The following is a 19347-nucleotide window of genomic DNA, read 5'->3' on the forward strand; positions in this document are numbered from 1 at the left end:
CGCTCCTCTTATGTCCTGTTGACTTCCTGTCTAATAGCTCTCCACTGTTGACTATCGTGTTCTCTTCCTGTTCTGTTACAGCCACCACCAGGTTTGGAAAAGCGACGTGTGTTCCTGATATATAATTATAAATAATAATAAAATTATTTGATTTTTAAATGAGAATAGACTGACGGAGTTATTTAATTCGGGCTGTTTTATTTAACACAATATTTTGCATTTAAAATGGGCAGTTTGTGAAATGTCCATGATATCATCTCTTCCTTGTGTAACCAGTATAGTCACAAGAAAGCATGTAGCTTTATGTTAGCTTTGTGTTGACTGCGCAAATTCACAAAACATGTAACAACTTTGGTCTACTTCTATTTTGGAAAGCTAAAGATAAGCTGAAAGTCTTATAAAATATTATGAATAAATAACGCCATATTGACAACTGTTTGTAAATTAAACAAACAAACTTTATTTGGTTTAACAAGCATTGAGTTTAAACAAAGTGGCCATGGTTCTGACAATGCTGAACACATTTGTGCTGATGCCTGATTCACTGGTAACAAACATTCAGCTGCTACTAACCTTTATATTTGACATCAATGCAATCAAATATATGTTTCACAACAATCCACAAACTCCTCCCCTATCAACAGTAAACGAAAAATATGCCTCTTGATTTAGAAATAAATATTTAAATTGCAAAAACTAGCTGAACAGAACATTATCAGTATTTGGAGGTAAATATAAAATATTTTGCAAAAACAGACTGAACTGCTGAGGAGGCAAAAGGAAACCCACCACGATATAAGATTACACTGAATTACAAGTCATTTATAATACTTGATGTATTCACGAACAGTTTAACAGTCTATGTGAAACACAAACTCTCAGTTGCTATCAAATGCTACTATGCCATGCATACTCCAGAGGAACCACCGCCACTTGCGTTCTTCTGCGTTTTCATCGCGTCTGTTCGACTAGGAGGAACAGATAAACAAGACAATCGATACATTAGCGATAATGCCACGTTAGGATATTAATGAATTGTTTAAAGTCCCTGTGAACTGGAAGGTGTGATCGTTTTTACTTCTGTATTTTGGCGCATTTCTGAGTGAAAGGAAATTTTGAATGACAAAAATAATGGGTGTGGCTTTCGTCTTTCTCTGCGATTTGTCACGTTGTGTCAACTTTTAGCATTTTTGCATAACAAAAGTGTATTGAATTTCTTGAAAAACATTCTTCAAAACTGCTTTTGACAGTTCTCTAAATACAATCTAGATATTAAACCGTCACTTACTATATGACGAGATGTCAATCTCCTCTGGAAGCTCACTGATGTTCACCTCAAACCTGTCCTGAACATCATTCAAAGTGCGGGCGTCACCTTCATCTGACACAAATGTGATGGCCAGGCCTTTCGTTCCAAACCTGCCAGCTCTTGCGACCTGAAGAACAAGATGTTCAGCTAAAAGAATCCAAAACGGTTTTACTTGTAAGCAGGTTGACCAGAACTGACCCTGTGTAGGTATGTGTCTGAATCTTCAGGCATGTCGTAGTTGAAGGCAATGTTGACTCTTTCGATGTCCATACCTCGGCCGAACAGGTTTGTGGCCACCAGGATCCGTCTCTGGAAATCTTTAAATTGTTGATATCGAGCCAGTCTGGGAAAGGATCATCAGATTGTGAATTTCCTGCAGTCCTGCAGATTTAGGTTTCTTAACACTGTACGGGGTGTTTTGTACCTTTCGTCTTGAGGCATTGCTCTATGAATAGCAATGGCAGGAAAGTTTTGTTCCACCAGCAGCTGAGCCAGAGCAATGCAACGCTGCACTGACTTTACGAAGATCACCACCTGCAATACAAAACAGCTGTAACACTGTGCCTGACAGCAAGACAATGCACTATGGACCACTTTCAATGAAAGTTAATGGTGATCACGCCTGTCAAGCAAGATTTTTAAAACAACAAATAACTCAGTAAATCCCCACAAAGCTTTTGTTAGAAAGAAATGGAATTTAACATTTAGAATGCAACATATTTACAATCCAGTGGGCTGGGTTTATCCCTTTTTGACCCAACGTTGGGTTGAAAACAACACCGTATATATGAAGAGTTTGGTTCCAAAATGAGAGCTCTAAAATCATATATTTTATGATGTTAATTGTGTTAGTAAGCTGTTTTTTTTAGTTATTGAGGCTTAAATCAAAACAAACCAACTGCAGTTTGATTGATATCAATTGGAATGTACAATAAAACAATTATTTTTGAAAAAACACGTCCTCATTTTGAAACCAAACTCTTCATTCATTCATTCATTCATTTATATATATATATATATATATATATATATATATATATATATATATATATATATATAGTATATCTTAAGTGCACACAATATTGTGAATGTCTTTTGTGTGTTCACTGTTGGACTCCAGATACCTGGTTGAACTCCAACACATCCAGAAGATCAAAGAGCTTCCTGTTCTTCTCGTTGTCCTTCAGCTTGACGTAGTATTGCTGGAGGCCGTGAAGCGTCAGCTTGGTCTCGTCGTCCACAAAAATTTCCATCGGCTAGGACAACCAGTGGAAGCAGGGGGTTGGTGAGGAAGGGTGTGCAGTTTCAGGGGGTAAATGTGGGGCATTAAGCGTTTGTGAAGACAAACCAGAAAGTTGACAATGCAGAAAGTGCAGTTAATAGCGTTTCAAGCGTGTGAAAAAGGAAGTGGCATTTATGAAAGTAAAATGGGTGGAGTAGGTGTTAGCATGGGCAACAAAGAAAACGGGAACGAAAGAGGTTTAAGAGAAGGATAGTGGTGGGGTAGACGAAAGTGAAAAGGAAAACATGACGTAAGAGAGGAGAGAGTTATGAAACAGAAGGAGAAAGGAGAGAAGAGAAGGTGTGGAGTTAGATACACCCTATCCTCCCTTCCCAAGCCAATGGGGACACACACACACACTTTCTGTCTCAGAAATGATGATAAATTCTACCCTGGTGTCCAGGACTAATTTTAGCTACTGATATCAGGCTAGAATAATCACATCTGTGCTTTCCCAAATAAAGGATATGACATTCTGAAGGACTTTGGAGGAGTCTATAACATAAAACCACTTCAATGAGCTGCTAAACCCAAAATCTTTTACTTCCGTAATGTGATGTATTTCAGTGAAACTGAATATCAACTGACAAAAAACCGAGGGGCGTGTTTTTTCTAGCTTTTGTGCAACTGACAATGAAGAAAGTAGTTTCATACGGAAATGAGAGGTGGCAACAGACTGACAATTGGAGGGAATGAATCAACAGATTTTCTGTCCAAATCACCACTCCAGAGTGATCAAAATTTATTTTATGTTATTAAATAATTTGGATGTTGTGTTGCACTAACAAAGTAAATGGGGTACGTTTTGATTTTATGGGGACAATCTGAGAGTAAGTGAATGATAACAGAAGACAATTTTGTGGTAAGTGTAAAGTATGTAAAGTAATCTGCAATTTTAATTTGAAAATGGCAATATAGAAGCAAAAGTTACAGATTGCAGCTTTAAGCGACAGCCAAATAGCTATTTTGTTTCCAAATATTGGTCATGGTCACTTTGATGCAATTTAGTTTGCAGTTAATACAATTATAAAATCCATAACACTTTGTTAACATTGCATTAGCTAACACTGACTTAGGTTAACATTGTTCAGTGTTAATTGTTCAATGCCTATTAACTTGCTCATCATAGTTCATTTTGCTTTATCTAATGTTAACAGCTACAACTGATGATTTTTTTGTAATTGTATTAGTAGATGCTGAAATAAACATGACCTAACAAACACTACCCTATTGTAAGTTTTGCCATCCAATCATCAAACTCAAACTGTCCAGAAAGGTCCGCCTCCGTTTTAACCTGCATGTCTTGTTAAATGGTTTCACTCTGAAATGCATCAAATTACGGAAGTGAAATGGATTGTAAAATGGCGTCTCATGCTGGTTTTAAATAATCCTCACTGTCTAACAAGTCAAACTCATCCACCAAATGAATCGAATGCTATTAATTATGCATTCAATGCTTCGCTAAACAACAGATGTTACCTGCATATCTATACAGATACCGTAGTAAACTGATGTTTCAGGATGTGTGCTGTTAATCTAAACTAAACTCCATCTGTCGCTACATGAACACCTCTGCACTTACCTTCACTTTACTATACTATGACGGTAAAGCTGACCTCAAATCAGTGTGTTAATCTGCATTTATTATTGATGTACTCACTAAATGAGCAAATGAGCACTGAGCCTGATAGTATGTCTGTGTGGAATAAGTGTCTATGTGTGTGTGTGTGTGTGTGTGCGAAGAATTGAGTCATATTATTGGAATTTTGGTGAGAGGGGCATTACTTAAGAATATTTTGTATGGACACGCCCCCGCAATGACACGCCCCCTCACAAATGTGCTAATGGGGTCCTTCAGATAAGCCTTTCGCTTTCTTTCAAAAACATTTCTTTTCGAGTCACCTAACGGTTCTTCAAGGAATCGAGCTGTCAGCAAACACGGCTACCTGCACCCGCGCATCTCTCCTCACTCCTTTCTCTGTCGTCTCATCCCTCTCGCTCCAGTCTTCCGCAGCTTAATCCTCCCTTTCTGTTCCCTGAAACCCGCGCATTCTTTCTCCTCCGCTTCGGGATGATTTTATTGCCTTGAGTTTAACTTGGTTACAGCCTAATGTGTTTTCTCGAGGGCAGATGAGGTGCTAATCAGAAAGCATAGCGTGTCAACTGGATTGATGAAGAGCGGCTCTCCGATACGTCAGTCCACTTCAACCATTTATTATTGCCACCGGCTGAATTTTATGCTTCAATCTTTTTTTCTAAATGGAGACGATATTATTGTGTTTTCTGCTTTGTTAAAGTTTAATTAACTGTGCCCTAAGTGCCACTACTGTGCATTTTAATGCCAGCCGCTGGACCTTCTTGTTTTATTGGTGCCATACTTTATCGGTTTTAGTTTTGGGCCCCATTTAAAGTCTCTTGACAGCTGGCAACAGAACTCACGCTGCCATGTACTTCTCTTATTCAAAGGTCATTTAGGGACAGATCTTTAAAGCTATTTGTCTTGGCAAGAGGCTTGATGGTAATGTGGGCGATTTTAATGTCTGTTTTGTGCATAAATGATTGTAAAGGGATATTTCACCCAAAAAGAAAGAATTTGTCATCAATGATTCCCCCTCATGCGGTTCTAAACCTGTTTATGTCTTCGCTATGGAACACAAAAGAAGCTATTTGGAGAAATGTCTAAAGTGTTTTGTGTCCAAACAGTGTAACTCGATGGGAGCCAGAGTTGTTTGGTTATCAACGTTCATCAAATGATCTTCTTTTGCGTTCTGCAGAAGAAAGAAAGTCATTCAGCTTTGGATTGACATTTGGGCGAATAAATGAGGAAATCTTTCATTTTTAGGTGAACTATCATTTACTTCTAAACTGTAATAAATGGACTCTTGCAATGTTGTCATAGGACCCGTTTCAATTTACATGATGGATGTTGGCCGCAAACCAAGGGTCACGCGTGCCAAATGTCGACACAGCATTGCCGGCGGAGGCAGGGATTAAGGGTTTAGCATCTTTTCGCTAACAGTCTGTGATTTCAAACGGGCAGGTCGGAGCGGTGTTTAGCGTTACGATCTCTCAGGGAGGCCGTAAGGGGGTCCCGCTCCTGACCCGCTCTGTCAGGTGTGTATGAGGTGGTCTCGTGAAGGGAAGGAGCTGTTGACATGGTGGATGCAGGAGAGGCTGCATAATTACATCTTGCATGAACTTTCTGCAGACGGGACGGATCTCTTTGCTCAGGGTCGCACTGAACATCATGACCTGCTTCTCGTGAGGGGTCATGCGAAAGATTTCCTGGACGTCACGTCGCATGTCTGCACAAAAAGTGAAAGGAGAAATGCATATCAATTTAAAAGCAAATTACTTGATGGCCTATAGGGATCGTGAGAAAATTATAACAGATGTCCACAGACGATGATGTTTATGTTAATGATGTTTTCTTAAAGGGACAATTCACCCAAAAATCATAATTTTCTCACCCTCATGTTGTTTCAAGCCTGTTTGCATTAATATTGTTTCACTGAACACAAAATAAGTTATTTGTAAGAATGTTTGTAACCGAACAGTTCTGGGACACCAATGACTTCCATGGTAGGAAACAAAATGACTATGGTAGTCAATGGTGCCCCAGACCACTATTTTAAATATCTTCTTTTGTGTTTAAAAGAAAAAAGAAATGTACACAAACTTGAAACAACATGAGGGTGAGTAAATGATGACTCAAATTTCATTGTTGGGTGAACTATCCCTTTAAGAGCAGATAACTCAGTAGTTAATAAATTAAAAGTCCACAAGTAGTTTTTTTCACATTTGAATAGGTAGAAATTAGATCATAATAAAATATAATTAAGCTATTTATTGTTTTAAAATAATTAGTAAAGTTCAAAATAAAAGTATTTTTTCAGAACAGTTTATAATTCGTGTGTATAATTTATAATATTTTACATAACAGTCTATAAACAAATTTGAGATACACCCACATTTCTGAACGGCGGCTAAAAACAAAAGGATTTGTGGTTGACCGCAGTTGGGCGGTCTCTTCCTGTCTAATGGTCTCTTCTGCAATGTGGACCAGATTTTATGCCACAATTCCGGTTTTGTGAATACACATTGAGTCACTCACCAAGTTGTTCCAGCATCTTGTCACATTCGTCCAGGATGAAATGCTTGATGTGTCTCAGGTTGAGGCTCTTGTTGCGGGACAGAGCTAGTATCCGACCAGGGGTGCCCACCACCACGTGAGGGCTCTCTCTCTTCAACACCTCCTCATCCTTCTTTATGGATAAACCACCAAAAAACACTGCCACCTGGGGGAGAGAGGCAGCACCACGGACAAACCCGATGTGAGAAAGCGTTCCTGCTGATTATGGAAACCTCACAGCTGGTCGTATCCTTTATATGCAAAATCTGCAAATGACACAGTTCCCACTTAGGGAGGTCAAAAGTTTGGTGTACCTTCTTAAAAAACACAAAGTCAGCTACCTTCTTTTATATGTGTGATCAACAACCTTGAGCAAGTTGATGCTCGCACTATTTCCTTCGGTCGTTTATACACTTTTTATCGCCATCTGTACCATCAATATTTTCTGACTAGATATGAGCATTTACATTTTGTGTTTGGTGTAACACACCCAGGCTGGTTTTTATATTAGAAAAACAGTGTCTTAAGAGCCAAAAATAAGCATAGTGCACAATGTATTGATGCTAGATTGGCAATTCAAGCGTTATGGAGGTGAGACTTTCAGGCAAAACTTGAAATGTAAACTCTCAGAGAATGTATTTATTAGCAATATACTGAATCCTCTGTTTATTTTCTAAACCCCTGATGATGGAGTCTAGACATCAGAAAAATATCAGTCTATGTACGAGTTTTCTATTTTAAAAGAGGGGGAAATGAATGCGTTGTGGATGTGACAAAAAGAAAGCACGTTTTTGTAGGAACTTTATAGGATTTCTGTGAGTTCAAATGTAAAAACCAGAAGCAATAATACCCAACAAATGGAGAAGAGATGGCACTTTAAAGAACATAAAATAGTTTTCTTCATGTGCCGATTTATGTGAAATGCAGACCGTTATGGATGTGACAATTCTGTTATGGATGTGACAATAGATTATGGAAATCATATACTAAACACAAAAATGCTTTAAAACGTTAAAGGGATAGTTCACCCAAAAAAAAAAAAATTCTGTCATCAATTACTCCAAACCAGTATAAATGTATTTGTTTTGCTGAACACGAAGGAAGATATTTGGAAGAATGTCAGTAACCAAACTGATCTCATCCCCTGGTGACAGAATTTTTATTTTTGCGTCAACTACGCCTTTAAGGGAGACTTCATTTTGAACTTTTTTAATCTTTAGACATTTGGGTAGAGTAGAAAAAACAGGGATTTGTTTTTTAAATAATAAATAGTTTGCAATGTTACACAAACTGTGAAAAGTTAAAGGTTAAAGCTTAGTCAAGTGTATATAGAAGCGAACATCAGTTCGATTTAGCATCTCATTGTGAAGGAACGATCAGGCATTTATTGCTCATCAAAAGCATGTAGTCTTACCTTGACACTGGGCATGTATTTGGAAAAGCGTTCATACTCTTTGCTGATCTGGAATGCCAGCTCTCTGGTATGGCACATCACTAACACCGACACCTGGGTGAAGGAATCATAGGTTTCCCTGTTACATTAAGAAACAGTCCCTTTCATTACGTCCCGAGCATTTAATAAAAGAGTTGTTACCTGACCAGTCACTGGCTCCAGCTGCTGAAGGGTGGCCAACACAAAGACAGCTGTCTTACCCATTCCAGACTTGGCCTGACATAATACATCCATTCCCAATATCGCCTGGGGAATACATTCATGCTGAACTGCAAGAAAAAGATGAATCAGAACGATATAATTAAACCTGACATGAAAGAATCTTACATCAGCACATAAATCAAATGGGTTGGAAACGCTAACCCTCAGATGGGTGTTCGAAGCCGCAGTCCACTATGGCTCTCAAGAGCTCGGGTTTTAGGAGGAAATCTCGGAACCCTGAGGAGTGGATGGACACGTATGAGCCTTTGACACCATCCTTCCTGATGGATATGGTGCCTTCGTGTCCGAGTACCACGTCTCCGGGACCAGTGGCATCCACCTCATCCTCCTCGTAGTCTAAAAGCTCGTTCTCAACGTCGTTCTCAGTCATCCTGGAGAATGAGTAGTATAATCAAATCTGTCATGTTTTATATACGAGACAGAGAAAATCGAATACAATGATGGTGTACCAAAAATTAACTCAATATAACAAGAAAAAGAAACTGTATTCTGTTACAATAAATATATATAAATTATGTTTTATTGTCATTTATATATTGTAAAAACATAGTTTAAGTGTACCTTATCAAGATCATTAAACATATAAACAAACTAAACGAATATTAGCGATTGGAGGAAATTATTAACAAGGCAGGTCGCCTTTACTAATTCAAATATATCAGCTGTAGCTATCCATTAGCTCAAGAGACACAACGAGGCAAAATATTGAGTCTAAAACTAACTAATGTGTGTTTTCTGACCGAAGATAAAGTAAACAGTTATTTGCCGTGTTGACTTTTCTCGTTTTTTAGAATGAAACGATCGCAGTTACCTTAAAATACTGTAGTGCATGAAGCAGTTGGTGAATTTCACTACACCTTCAGGACAGTTGGCTGTGACGTCATCGGCGTGCGACGGATCCGCTCTTTTAGCTAAGGGCCACGTGATGCCATGCGTTAAGATTTGTTTTGAGTTGTGTTGACGCCGTTTGTGTCGCTCAAAAGCTTAGAGGATTTACTAGAAGTCGTTTGTTTATGTGTTTTCGTGAAAGGTGACTTCAGGGACGCCGAAAAGTAAGTTGTGGTGATGTTTGGACGGCTGTCACTATCACAAACACGTGCTGTGAATGTTGCTGAACAGTCGCGTCGCGTGTTTTAAGTTTTGATGTGTTTAAGTGCCCCACATTTCTTCGTGTTTTCCAGCAATGTCATGTTTTAGAGCTGATATCAACTTTTGTCCTGAGTGTGGAAACATTCTGCCATTGCCTGGTTTCCACAATTCTATTACATGTCCTCGATGTTCCTTCAGTATCCCGGTTAAAGGTAAGAGTCGATCGGTGAACCGCCTAACGTTATATCATGCAATAACATGGTTTATGGAGATGTGTTCAACTGTCATGCTAATGTGTTGTCAGCAAGCAGATTCATTCTCTCTCTTTGGCAGACATCTTAGGTCATGTTATTAAGTCATCCGTGGTGTTTAATCCACTGGATCAGAGATCCAGCACTGTTGAGAGTGAAGAGGATGCAGAACTGAAGGGACCCATTGTAAGTAATCTTGTAACGCTCATTTATCCGACTAACAGTGTAAAATATACCTGTTGGTTTAGCACCTAGCCATTTCAACTGATGTCCTGCATCCTTTCTAACAAACAGATTGACAGGAGGTGCTCTCGCTGTAATAAAGAGGGAATGGTGTATCACACGAGACAGATGAGATCTGCCGATGAAGGCCAGACAGTGTTCTTTACCTGTATACATTGCAGGTAACGTATTGTCCATTCTAACTGAACCCTGCAGGCGCAATTTCACATTTAAATATGGATCTTACATTTGGATAGTTCACCCAAATCATTTGTTCCAAACCTGTATACATTTCTTTGTTCTGCTGAACACAAGATATTTGGAATAATGTCAGTATCCAAACAGATCCTATCCCCCATTTACTGCCATAGAAGAGAAAATAAATACCATGGGAGTCAATGGGGGATGAGATCTGTTTGGTTACTGATATTCTTCCAAATAGCCTCCTTTGTGTTTAGCAGAACAAAGAAACGTATAGCGTATACTGGACCAATCTGGTGTGTAAATGATGACAGATTTTTCACTTTTGGGTGAACTATTACTGTAATACTGTTGTTAAAATTATATCTATAAATAATAGGAATAGAAGATGGATCAGTGCTCCTTTTTTAGGATTTTAGTAAACAAACTCTCACTGATATTAGTTCATCTTTCTGTATTTTGTGACTGCTCTGTGTAACAGGTATCAAGAAAAGGAAGACTCCTAAGAAAACGCAATCACCTCTCCAGCTGTACAGTGGTTATCATTGTCAACATCATAATTGTATAATATTAAACTGTAAACATTACAGTTAAATACATGTTTGGAAATTTTGCAATCGCAGAATACAATTTTGCATCCTTTTTGTTTTATGTACATTTATCAGAATGAAAATTCGCTTTATTGGGCAAATGTGTACAAACACACAAGGAATTTGTTGTGGTTTTTTTTAGCACTTGGTACATACATATTCTGGATATGTGACATGAGAAACTAGAAGAAAAATTAGTAAGTAAAATTAGAGGTAATACTAATAATAATTCATTCATTCATTTTCTACCGCTTACTAACAATAATGGTGTATAAAATGTACCCGCTAGATCCCTTCGCTCTGCAAACGAACGAGATCTAGTAGTGCCATCTCACAAAAGGAAAAAATCAGTCTTGCGCACCTCCTCTGGCTCTGTCCCACATTTATGGAATGATCTGCCCCCTGCTTTCAAGATCAGCAGATTCTTTATCCATCTTTAAGAATCGGCTGAATACACATCTCTTCCGTCAGCACCTGACCGATTAGTTCTGACTTCTTTCTCTTTTCTACTCTTTCATTACTTAAAAAATATTTTAAAAAAAATTGAGTAATACAAATATTATAGCTTTGTTTACAGTGGCAGGCTTTATGAGACCAGTTTTTCTGCCCTTATGCTTTTTGTTGTCCTTGTGTTGTGCCAATTGCTTCCATTGTTTACCCCATTTTAAAAATATGCACATGTATTTACATAAAACTTTAGAGAGAGAGAGAGAGCGGTGGTAATTAGGAGTGGAGCAATAAGTTACAGGACAAATAAATAGGTAGTAATATTTGTGTTAGCTGTTTAAGATGGAGATGGAATTGAGGGAAAAAAGGGTAGAAGTGCAAACAGGTTGTGGCTGGTATGATCGGGATCTGTGATGGTCCTAACAGCCCGTGGCAGTCTTTTCTATATGATTTTCTGGCTGAGCTAAACCAAACCATTATAGAAGAGCACAGAGCCGGTTCAGTGACAGATGTGTAAAACTGTCATCTGTGCCTGTGGCCAGTTCAGCGGGCGAAGTACAACCTCTGCAGGGTCTTTTTCACTATGAATGGGGTCTATGTGAATGTATACGGTAGTGCCCAGAAACCTGAAAGACTATTGTTCATCATCGTGACATGTCACATTTCTCTGTGTGTCCTGAAAGTGTAAGGTATAAACATGTGTTTTGATCTATTTTTGAGGCAAATAAACTATAAATGGAAAGAAAGTTACATGCAATTTTTATAACAAGAAATGAACCATTAAATAATCGGAAAACCAGTTATAACAAGAAGATGCATAAAACACCATAATCATTATTTAATGCCCTTCGTATTCTAGTTGAAATACTGTTTACATACTGCTGTAAATAAATAAATAACAAAAATATTGATTTGAGAAGACACTCCCGATCCACAACAAACCAGCCAATCAGACGGGCCACATTGGCGATCATGTGACCATTCAACATGGCTTCCCCGGTGCACGCAAAGAACACCCGTAAAGAAAGAAAGTAATGGTTTCGCTCGCTGATTATAGTTAAACGAGGTGAGCGCACATTTACTACATCAAATGTGCATTAAGGAGAAGAGATGTTTCAGTGGCACATTGAATAGGAGTCTTGCTTTTAAGGATGTTTCAGACGCTATATTGTACGTTCAGTGTTGACGTTATTAAACTCGCTTGAGCTGTAACGTTAAACGTCGTAGTTTTGTTGGCAATAAAAGTGTCGGATTTATAGCGAACGATACGATGGTGTGTTTTTTCAGATGAAGCTTCGCGTTCAGCTGCAGTGTAAAAACTTACACGAGTATCTGAAGGAACTGAGTCCAGAGATACTCGACAGACTCTACAATCATCCAGCGACATGTCTGGCAGTCTACAGGTTCATCTGCTTCATTGTTTCATAGTCAACCATAAATATTGAAATGATGTGCAATGCATACATAAACATATGCATATTCATTAAAAATATGATGTTATTCAAATTGCGTTTATTATGTTATTAATATGCATTTTCATTTGAAATACTTCCACATTTTTTATTAGTCTTTAATTAATAAAATCATATTTACTGTGTGGAAGTAACATATTCTGGGTGTTATGCTTTTTGTTGTACTTATGTTGTTCCAGTTGTTTACCTCATTTGCAAAGTCGTTTTGGATAAAGGTGACATTTGAGGTCACTTTTTAGTGGTCCTACATTCAGATAAAATTGGGCAGTTAACAAATATACTGTGCATGTGTCCTATAATGTGACATAGCAAGAGTTTGGAAAAATATATTGTTTTATATTATTCATATTTATAATATACAGTAGCATATGAAAGATTTATCTTCATGGTGTCACACCACTGGAAACAGGGTTTATTTTTCAGCTAAACAGTTATTTTGAATTCCTTGAACACTGTTGGTTGGTTAAACAAATATAAACAACAAAAAAATGGTTGGTTGTGATAAAATCAATCAATCGATCAAATAATGCAATGAAATACATTTATATACAGTGGCCAAGCGTGATGTTTGGAGGACATATTTGCAAATATATTGGTTGGTTTAAACTTGGTACAACATACAAGCATACAAGAAATACAGCATACAAGGAAAGATTCCACAAAAAATGAAGCTTTCGTGAGAAGTTGGAATGTGTGTATGAATATGATCATTTACGAAAATATTATTGAATGAGACCCAGTGTTTTTCCAAAGCTGGATGTCGCTTTTAGGCATATTCTTTACAGTGCCCTGTATGACACCCAAACTAAGGACACTCGATGACTAATGCTAATTGGCTCATTGTCCTGTGTTTGCATGCAGAGAACTTCCATCGCTGGCGAAAAATTATGTAATGCGGATGCTATTTTTAGACCACCCCCTACCACAGGCCGCAGTTGCTCTGTGGGTGAAGAAAGACAGCCAAAAGTGAGTACAATGTTGGTGTCATCGCACGATAGCTGCCTGTAATGTGATATATCATCTTTTTATACGTATCACTTGTGTCTGCCTTTTCCAGAGATCATGATAAGTGTGTGTCTGTGTTAACTGGTTTACGGCTCTGGCACAGCCAGCAGCTTCAGGGTGGACTTCAGGGCTTTGTGCTCAACCCTGTGTTTAAAGACAACCTGAGGATAGCACTGCTAGGCGGGTGAGGAACGAAACGGGAATACATGACAAATCTGCACATTCACAAAATTTTGCAAGATTAACAATTTCTCTCCTTGTTAGTGGTAAACCATGGGCAGATGAGGGCAGCAGTCTCGGTCCTGATCGCCATGCCAGAGACGTGGAGAGTCTCGACCGCTATGCCATGGAGCGTTGGGAGGTCATCCTTCACTTCATGGTGGGCGCACCGAGCGCCGCCGTCAGCCAGGATCTGGCCCAGCTGCTCATACAGGCAGGGCTCATGAGGAGGTACAGTCACTGCAGTCGTAAAATATTTCAAACAAAGTAGATCAGATAAGATCCGTGCACATAATTTTCTTGATCTTTCTCAGTGAACCTGGTGAGGCTCCGTGTATCACATCGGCAGGGTTTCAGTTTCTGCTGCTGGACACTGCCTCTCAGCTGTGGTACTTCACCCTGCAGTACCTCAAAACCGCACAGGTTGGTGATCTCTGGGTATCTTCTCATAAAATGGATCATAAGAGAATGTCTACGGTTACATGTTAAGATTTGATGGAAGGTGCTGTTTACCCTCAGAATCGAATGTAGCTAGTGGGTTTTGGAGGTGCTTATATAACAATCTCTCTCTTACTCACAGTCGAGAGGTATGGACCTGGTTGAGATTCTTTCCTTTTTGTTCCAGCTGAGTTTTTCCACTCTTGGTCGGGTGAGTTTTGCTTTTAGTATGTCTAGGTTAACTTGACTCATAGATCAAAGGCTTTACTTAGTATCATAATTAGCTGAAATATTATTCTCCATTCTGCAAAAGGCACATGGTCATTTTTGCTATTTTGTTCACTTTGTTGAAAGATTGAAATTTGTAGTTTGAACAATGTTTTCTTCTTTAAATCTACAGGACTATTCTGTGGAGGGCATGAGTGAGTCATTGCTCACATTTTTGCAGCATCTACGAGAGTTTGGCCTGGTCTTCCAAAGAAAGGTCCGATATCACGTTAAAAATTACTTTTATGATACAGATGATATAACGACAAAAAAAGTCTTAATTTTCAATAATTTTTTTCCAGTGGCTGTATGTCTAGTTTTGTTCCCCACAACTTGTAGATTTGATGATGCAATGTTGGACCTACCCATGGTTAAAGGGACAGTTCACCCAAAAATGAAAATTCTGTCATCATTTACTCACCCTCAAGTTGTTTCAAATTGGTAGAAAGTTCTTGGTTTCCCGTTGAACACATTTTGAACCGTGTGGGAAACCAAATAGCTCAGGAGCACTATTGACTAGCATAGAAGTTATACCTCCTACTATAGTTGTCAGTAGTGCCCCAGAACAAATATTCCTCCAAATATCTTCTTCAATAAAACGTTTACATCTTTGAAGCAACTTGAGGCCGAGTAAATCATAACAGAATATTCATTTTTGGTTGAACCATCCTTTTAAGCCTCTAGTTTGCATTGCTGTCTACATCATTTACAGAGGAAGTCAAGAAGGTATTACCCCACAAGGTTGGCCATAACTCTAGCTGCAGGCATCACTGCAAACCCTTCCTCGGGTTCTGCTTCCTCTGCGCTTGGAGCTACACCAGGAACAGGAGACACAGGCTTCATTGTTGTAGAAACCAACTATCGCGTATACGCCTACACCAGTATGTGCACCCACACATGCTAGTCTACAACGTAAAGTGTTCATTGCACTGTACAAGATCAGTAAAACCATCTCCCTCCGTCCGATAGATTCTGAACTTCAGATCGCACTCGTGGCTCTATTTAGCGAGATGCTGTATCGCTTCCCTAATGTGGTGGTTGCTACGGTAACCAGAGAATCAGTGCAGCAGGCCATAGCTAACGGCATTACTGCACAGCAGGTGAGAGAGACGCACACAGACGCTATTGCAACGCTTATGAGTTTATCTCTTTAATGACGTGACTGTTTGTGTCATCTTCAGATTATTCATTTCTTAAGGACCCGAGCTCACCCCATAATGCTTAAACAGGTAATTATAAAGAGCTTGCTTTATTCGGCATCCTCCGCATCTGTTTATTACATTGCAAGGTACCAAAACATCTAAATTATTTAGACGAGAAACTTTTTTTTTCATGGGCACATGCTTGCTACTTGGTATAGTGAAAGATAAGTCTTGGTAGCTGGAGGTTTCGTGTAATATCAGATAAGACTTGGTAGCTGGAGGCTACCAAGTCTTTTGTTTAAAAGAAGTGAACACTTAACATGTTAAAAATCCAATTAATGTAAAATCCTGTTAATCCTATTGATTTAAAATCCATTTAATCCTGTTAGTTTGCCTTTTTAGGTCTAGATGTCCCTCAGGTGTCTCCCCGGCAGAATATTGTGATGCTTATCAGGAATATTCTATAGTGCTGTACAAACATTTACTCGGTATGTGAACGTGCTTCTGTGTCTCCATCTATGTTTTAGACCCCTACACTCCCCCCAACCATCACAGATCAGATCAGACTGTGGGAGCTCGAGAAAGATCGCTTACAGTTCACCGAGGGTGAGTATCTTTGCGTGTATATTTAGGCGAGAACAGCACTTTATAAAATAACACAAATCTAAAGTGTATCCACATTTTATGTACAGTTAATCTAATCGTATGCTTATCTCTTACATTATTCTGTATTATTTCAATATTTTAAGTAGGTGTGAATAGAACAACTTAAAATGTTTCCATTTTAATATAAAAGCATGAAGTGATATACCATCTCTTCAAGTAAGATTGTACTCATTAAAGTCTTTGCTTTGAAATAAGGTTTGGTCAAGGTGCCATTAAAACTCTCTGTAAACAGCTTTATACAGTAATAGTGCATTATGCACAAGTTTCATATGTGACAGCACTTTGGAAGGACTTTCACTAAGTGACATTACACTACCGGTCAAATGTTTTTGGACACTTACTCAGTTATGTGTTTATATTTGTCCAAATTTTAGATAACAAATGAAATAAAACAAAGGCAACTATGTGAATAATGTTGTAACAAACAACTCTTTGTCTTTCAGGAGTATTATATAACCAGTTTTTATCCCAGGCTGATTTTGAAGTGCTGCGAGATAGAGCTCAGGTAAATAACTCAATATTTTTATTTAATATTGCTATTGCTTCAACTTATTATTCTTGTTCCGCCAAAAGTTTGGCGCGTTACATGTCACACAGTTTTTGACGTAGACCCATGGATGAGCGCTCAAATCGAGCAGCCCATTGAAGAATGGTGTGCTTTGACTTTTAAAAGCGATCGGGTGGGGGGTGTTCGATAGGGGGGCAAAAAAACACCCATCGAATCACATTGACCCAACATTGCGCCCAACTTTGACGGGTCATTGCACCCCATAGGTGGCACCCCCGGGGTGTAAGAACCACCCAAAATTCCTCATTGACAGGAAACATGCCCACATAAGGCGTAAAACTGTCCCGTGTTGAATATCTTCCCACTGCAAACACTTAGAGACAAGGGGGTGGGCTTATTTTACTCATTATGACACACCCATAGCAACCATTTACAGCAACCTATCCCATAGACTTCCGTAAAAAAAGGTCCATATGGATATCTTTGCAGCACAGTGTCGTAGAGACATGTGGGTGTGCTCATTTTAGTCAGGCAACCAATCAGTATCCAAGGAACTTCATTAAGCTTCAAAGCCACGCCCATAGCAACAAATGCCAGCCTAGCAACCATTTAGCAATACCTATATCTCTGCATCGGAACATCGTAGAGACACAGGGGTCGGTTTGTTGTACTCTTATTTAAGAGCATCGTCAAATGGCAGATGCTAAGCCACGCCCATTGCAACCAAACACGTTAGCCTAGCAACCATTCAGCAATACCAATATCTCTGAATAGGGACATCGTAGAGACATGGGAGTTGGTTTGTTTCATTCATAGCTTAGAGCACCATCAATTGCCAGATGCTAAGCCACACCCATAGCAACCAAATAGGTTAGCCTAGCAGCCCTTTAGCAAAAGCAATATCTATGCATAGGAGCATCGTAGAGACATGGGAGTTGGTTCGTTTCACTCATGGCTTAGAGTATTATCAATTGCCAGATGCCAAGCCATGCCCATAGCAACCAAACACATTAGCCTAGCAACCATTTAGCAAGACCTATATCTCTGTATCAACATCTTAGACTCATGGGGGTAGGTTAGATTCCTTAGTACTTAGTGTCATCACCCTGGTGCCGAGTTCTGCGGTTTGCCACGAAAACATCACTCACATTTTCTTCAGAAAATGTACCTATCTAGTTTTGTCTTGCTGTTTTATGTAACAACATGCAATCTCTTCTGTATCAAGTTAATCTACTCTGAGCTGACTGTGAAACTTCTATCCTCTAGGGTTTGGGTGTATTGGTGTGGCAAAACCCGGCTCACAGGGTCATGGTGGTGACGCCACATGGACACAGCGAGGTGAAGAGATTCTGGAAAAGACAAAAGAGTCATACATGAAAACAAATCAAGAACACAATATGTATCAGGACAGTGAGAATGACAGTAATCCACCATTCACTTTCATGTGAGAGAATTACTGCTTGATGGACCTGTGATGTGAACAAACCAACCATGAAGCCAAAATTTTTGACTTGGTTCCTACACATATCTTAACACCGTTGATATTTGCAACACTTGCTATGTAAATATTCACCGCCTTATTGACTTGTTTTGCATTTGTTATACTCCGCACTTGCTAGATTACATGTTTGTGTCTAAGTTCAATGCACTAAAATAAATACTGTTTATAAGCGCGTATCTCTTGTTTGATAACATGGAGATTTAGTCCATGAGATTTACATTTCACTAGGCAGGAGTGAAGTGCTTCCTTGTGATTATTCACAGAATGGGAATTAGTTAGTGGACGCATCTTGTGAAATCGTTTCAGAATTAAAAGAATAGAAAATAAAGCTTCTTTTTTGGACCCCTGTTTATGTTTATGCATTTTGATTGTATTGCAGTAAAAATGGAAATATTTTACAATCAATCACTATAAAAAAGGAACAATGCCACCTTTTGTATAAATAAAAAAATTTCGACCCCTGTTTATGTTTATGCATTTTGATTGTATTGCCGTAAAAATGAAAATATTTTACAATCAATCGCTATAAAAAAGAAACAATGCCACCTTTTGTATAAATACAATTTGTATTGTATTTATGTATACAATTTTCCAAAACATGAATGAACTATTAAAGTTACATTTGTGAGTAGTGAAATTTTGTCATAATGATGTCACATTACAACCCTTAAAAAATAAGCAAGCTTTACTGCAATAATCATATGAGGTGTTTGGATCCAAAATGAGATAACTCTGCTTTTAACATTTTTCAAAAATCATGTTTTTTATTGTGCTTTCCAATTCATATCAATCAAACTGCAGTTGGCCATACCACAAAAAAAACATGATAACAAAATAAGTGTCTCATTTCGGAACCGAACTCCTATATCGTTATCACCCATTTGCATTGTCTCACTACATTACTGTACTGGCAAAAATCGAACGTAACCGT

At 38.6% G+C, this 19347-nt stretch overlaps 3 protein-coding genes across 5 annotated transcripts; 2 read left to right on the forward strand and 1 right to left on the reverse strand.

The window, feature by feature from the left end:
- Window positions 1-423: 423 nt before the first annotated feature.
- ddx39b (DEAD (Asp-Glu-Ala-Asp) box polypeptide 39B) lies at window positions 424-9314 on the reverse strand. Its single transcript, XM_079484167.1, has 11 exons — window positions 9210-9314; window positions 8540-8769; window positions 8318-8445; window positions 8138-8230; window positions 6706-6889; window positions 5778-5896; window positions 2434-2565; window positions 1734-1843; window positions 1508-1652; window positions 1289-1436; window positions 424-968 (listed from the first exon to the last, which is right to left on the reverse strand). The coding sequence occupies exons 1-11, from the start codon at window positions 9227-9229 to the stop codon at window positions 952-954; spliced, it is 1326 nt and encodes a 441-aa protein (XP_079340293.1). The 5' UTR covers window positions 9230-9314; the 3' UTR covers window positions 424-951.
- polr1h (RNA polymerase I subunit H) lies at window positions 9287-12264 on the forward strand. Of its 2 annotated transcripts, XM_079484170.1 has the most exons (5): window positions 9287-9450; window positions 9580-9699; window positions 9821-9924; window positions 10033-10142; window positions 10643-12264. In XM_079484170.1, the coding sequence occupies exons 2-5, from the start codon at window positions 9582-9584 to the stop codon at window positions 10665-10667; spliced, it is 357 nt and encodes a 118-aa protein (XP_079340296.1). In that variant the 5' UTR covers window positions 9287-9450; window positions 9580-9581; the 3' UTR covers window positions 10668-12264. The 2 variants fall into 2 exon arrangements, with proteins under 2 accessions (XP_079340296.1, XP_079340297.1); XM_079484171.1 differs by having other exon boundaries at window positions 9287-9699.
- Window positions 12118-19050, forward strand: gtf2h4 (general transcription factor IIH, polypeptide 4). 2 transcript variants are annotated; one of them, XM_079484165.1, is made up of 14 exons: window positions 12118-12264; window positions 12486-12601; window positions 13532-13636; window positions 13728-13859; window positions 13940-14125; window positions 14209-14317; window positions 14475-14543; window positions 14733-14816; window positions 15312-15480; window positions 15569-15699; window positions 15781-15828; window positions 16269-16347; window positions 16851-16912; window positions 18182-19050. In XM_079484165.1, the coding sequence occupies exons 2-14, from the start codon at window positions 12486-12488 to the stop codon at window positions 18290-18292; spliced, it is 1401 nt and encodes a 466-aa protein (XP_079340291.1). In that variant the 5' UTR covers window positions 12118-12264; the 3' UTR covers window positions 18293-19050. The 2 variants fall into 2 exon arrangements, with proteins under 2 accessions (XP_079340291.1, XP_079340292.1); XM_079484166.1 differs by having other exon boundaries at window positions 12186-12368.
- Window positions 19051-19347: the final 297 nt, after the last annotated feature.

Source organism: Barbatula barbatula (assembly GCF_947034865.1).
Source record: "Barbatula barbatula genome assembly, chromosome: 21".
Lineage (NCBI taxonomy): Eukaryota > Metazoa > Chordata > Actinopteri > Cypriniformes > Nemacheilidae > Barbatula > Barbatula barbatula.

What these genes read in the sequence shown, in the direction of transcription:
- ddx39b (XM_079484167.1), bottom strand. Translation starts at nt 9,229, where the DNA reads ATGCACTACAGTATTTTAAG. An exon ending in AATACATGCCCAGTGTCAAG is followed by an intron (nt 6,890 to 8,137) that starts GTAAGACTACAT and finishes TCTCTCCCCCAG; the next exon opens with GTGGCAGTGTTTTTTGGTGG. An exon ending in CAAGATGCTGGAACAACTTG is followed by an intron (nt 5,897 to 6,705) that starts GTGAGTGACTCA and finishes CTTTTTGTGCAG; the next exon opens with ACATGCGACGTGACGTCCAG.
- polr1h (XM_079484171.1), top strand. Translation starts at nt 9,582, where the DNA reads ATGTCATGTTTTAGAGCTGATATCAACTTTTGTCCTGAGTGTGGAAAC. An exon ending in CTTCAGTATCCCGGTTAAAG is followed by an intron (nt 9,700 to 9,820) that starts GTAAGAGTCGAT and finishes TCTCTTTGGCAG; the next exon opens with ACATCTTAGGTCATGTTATT. An exon ending in CAGAACTGAAGGGACCCATT is followed by an intron (nt 9,925 to 10,032) that starts GTAAGTAATCTT and finishes TCTAACAAACAG; the next exon opens with ATTGACAGGAGGTGCTCTCG.
- gtf2h4 (XM_079484165.1), top strand. Translation starts at nt 12,486, where the DNA reads ATGAAGCTTCGCGTTCAGCTGCAGTGTAAAAACTTACACGAGTATCTG. An exon ending in GTGAAGAAAGACAGCCAAAA is followed by an intron (nt 13,637 to 13,727) that starts GTGAGTACAATG and finishes TGCCTTTTCCAG; the next exon opens with AGATCATGATAAGTGTGTGT. An exon ending in CAGGCAGGGCTCATGAGGAG is followed by an intron (nt 14,126 to 14,208) that starts GTACAGTCACTG and finishes GATCTTTCTCAG; the next exon opens with TGAACCTGGTGAGGCTCCGT.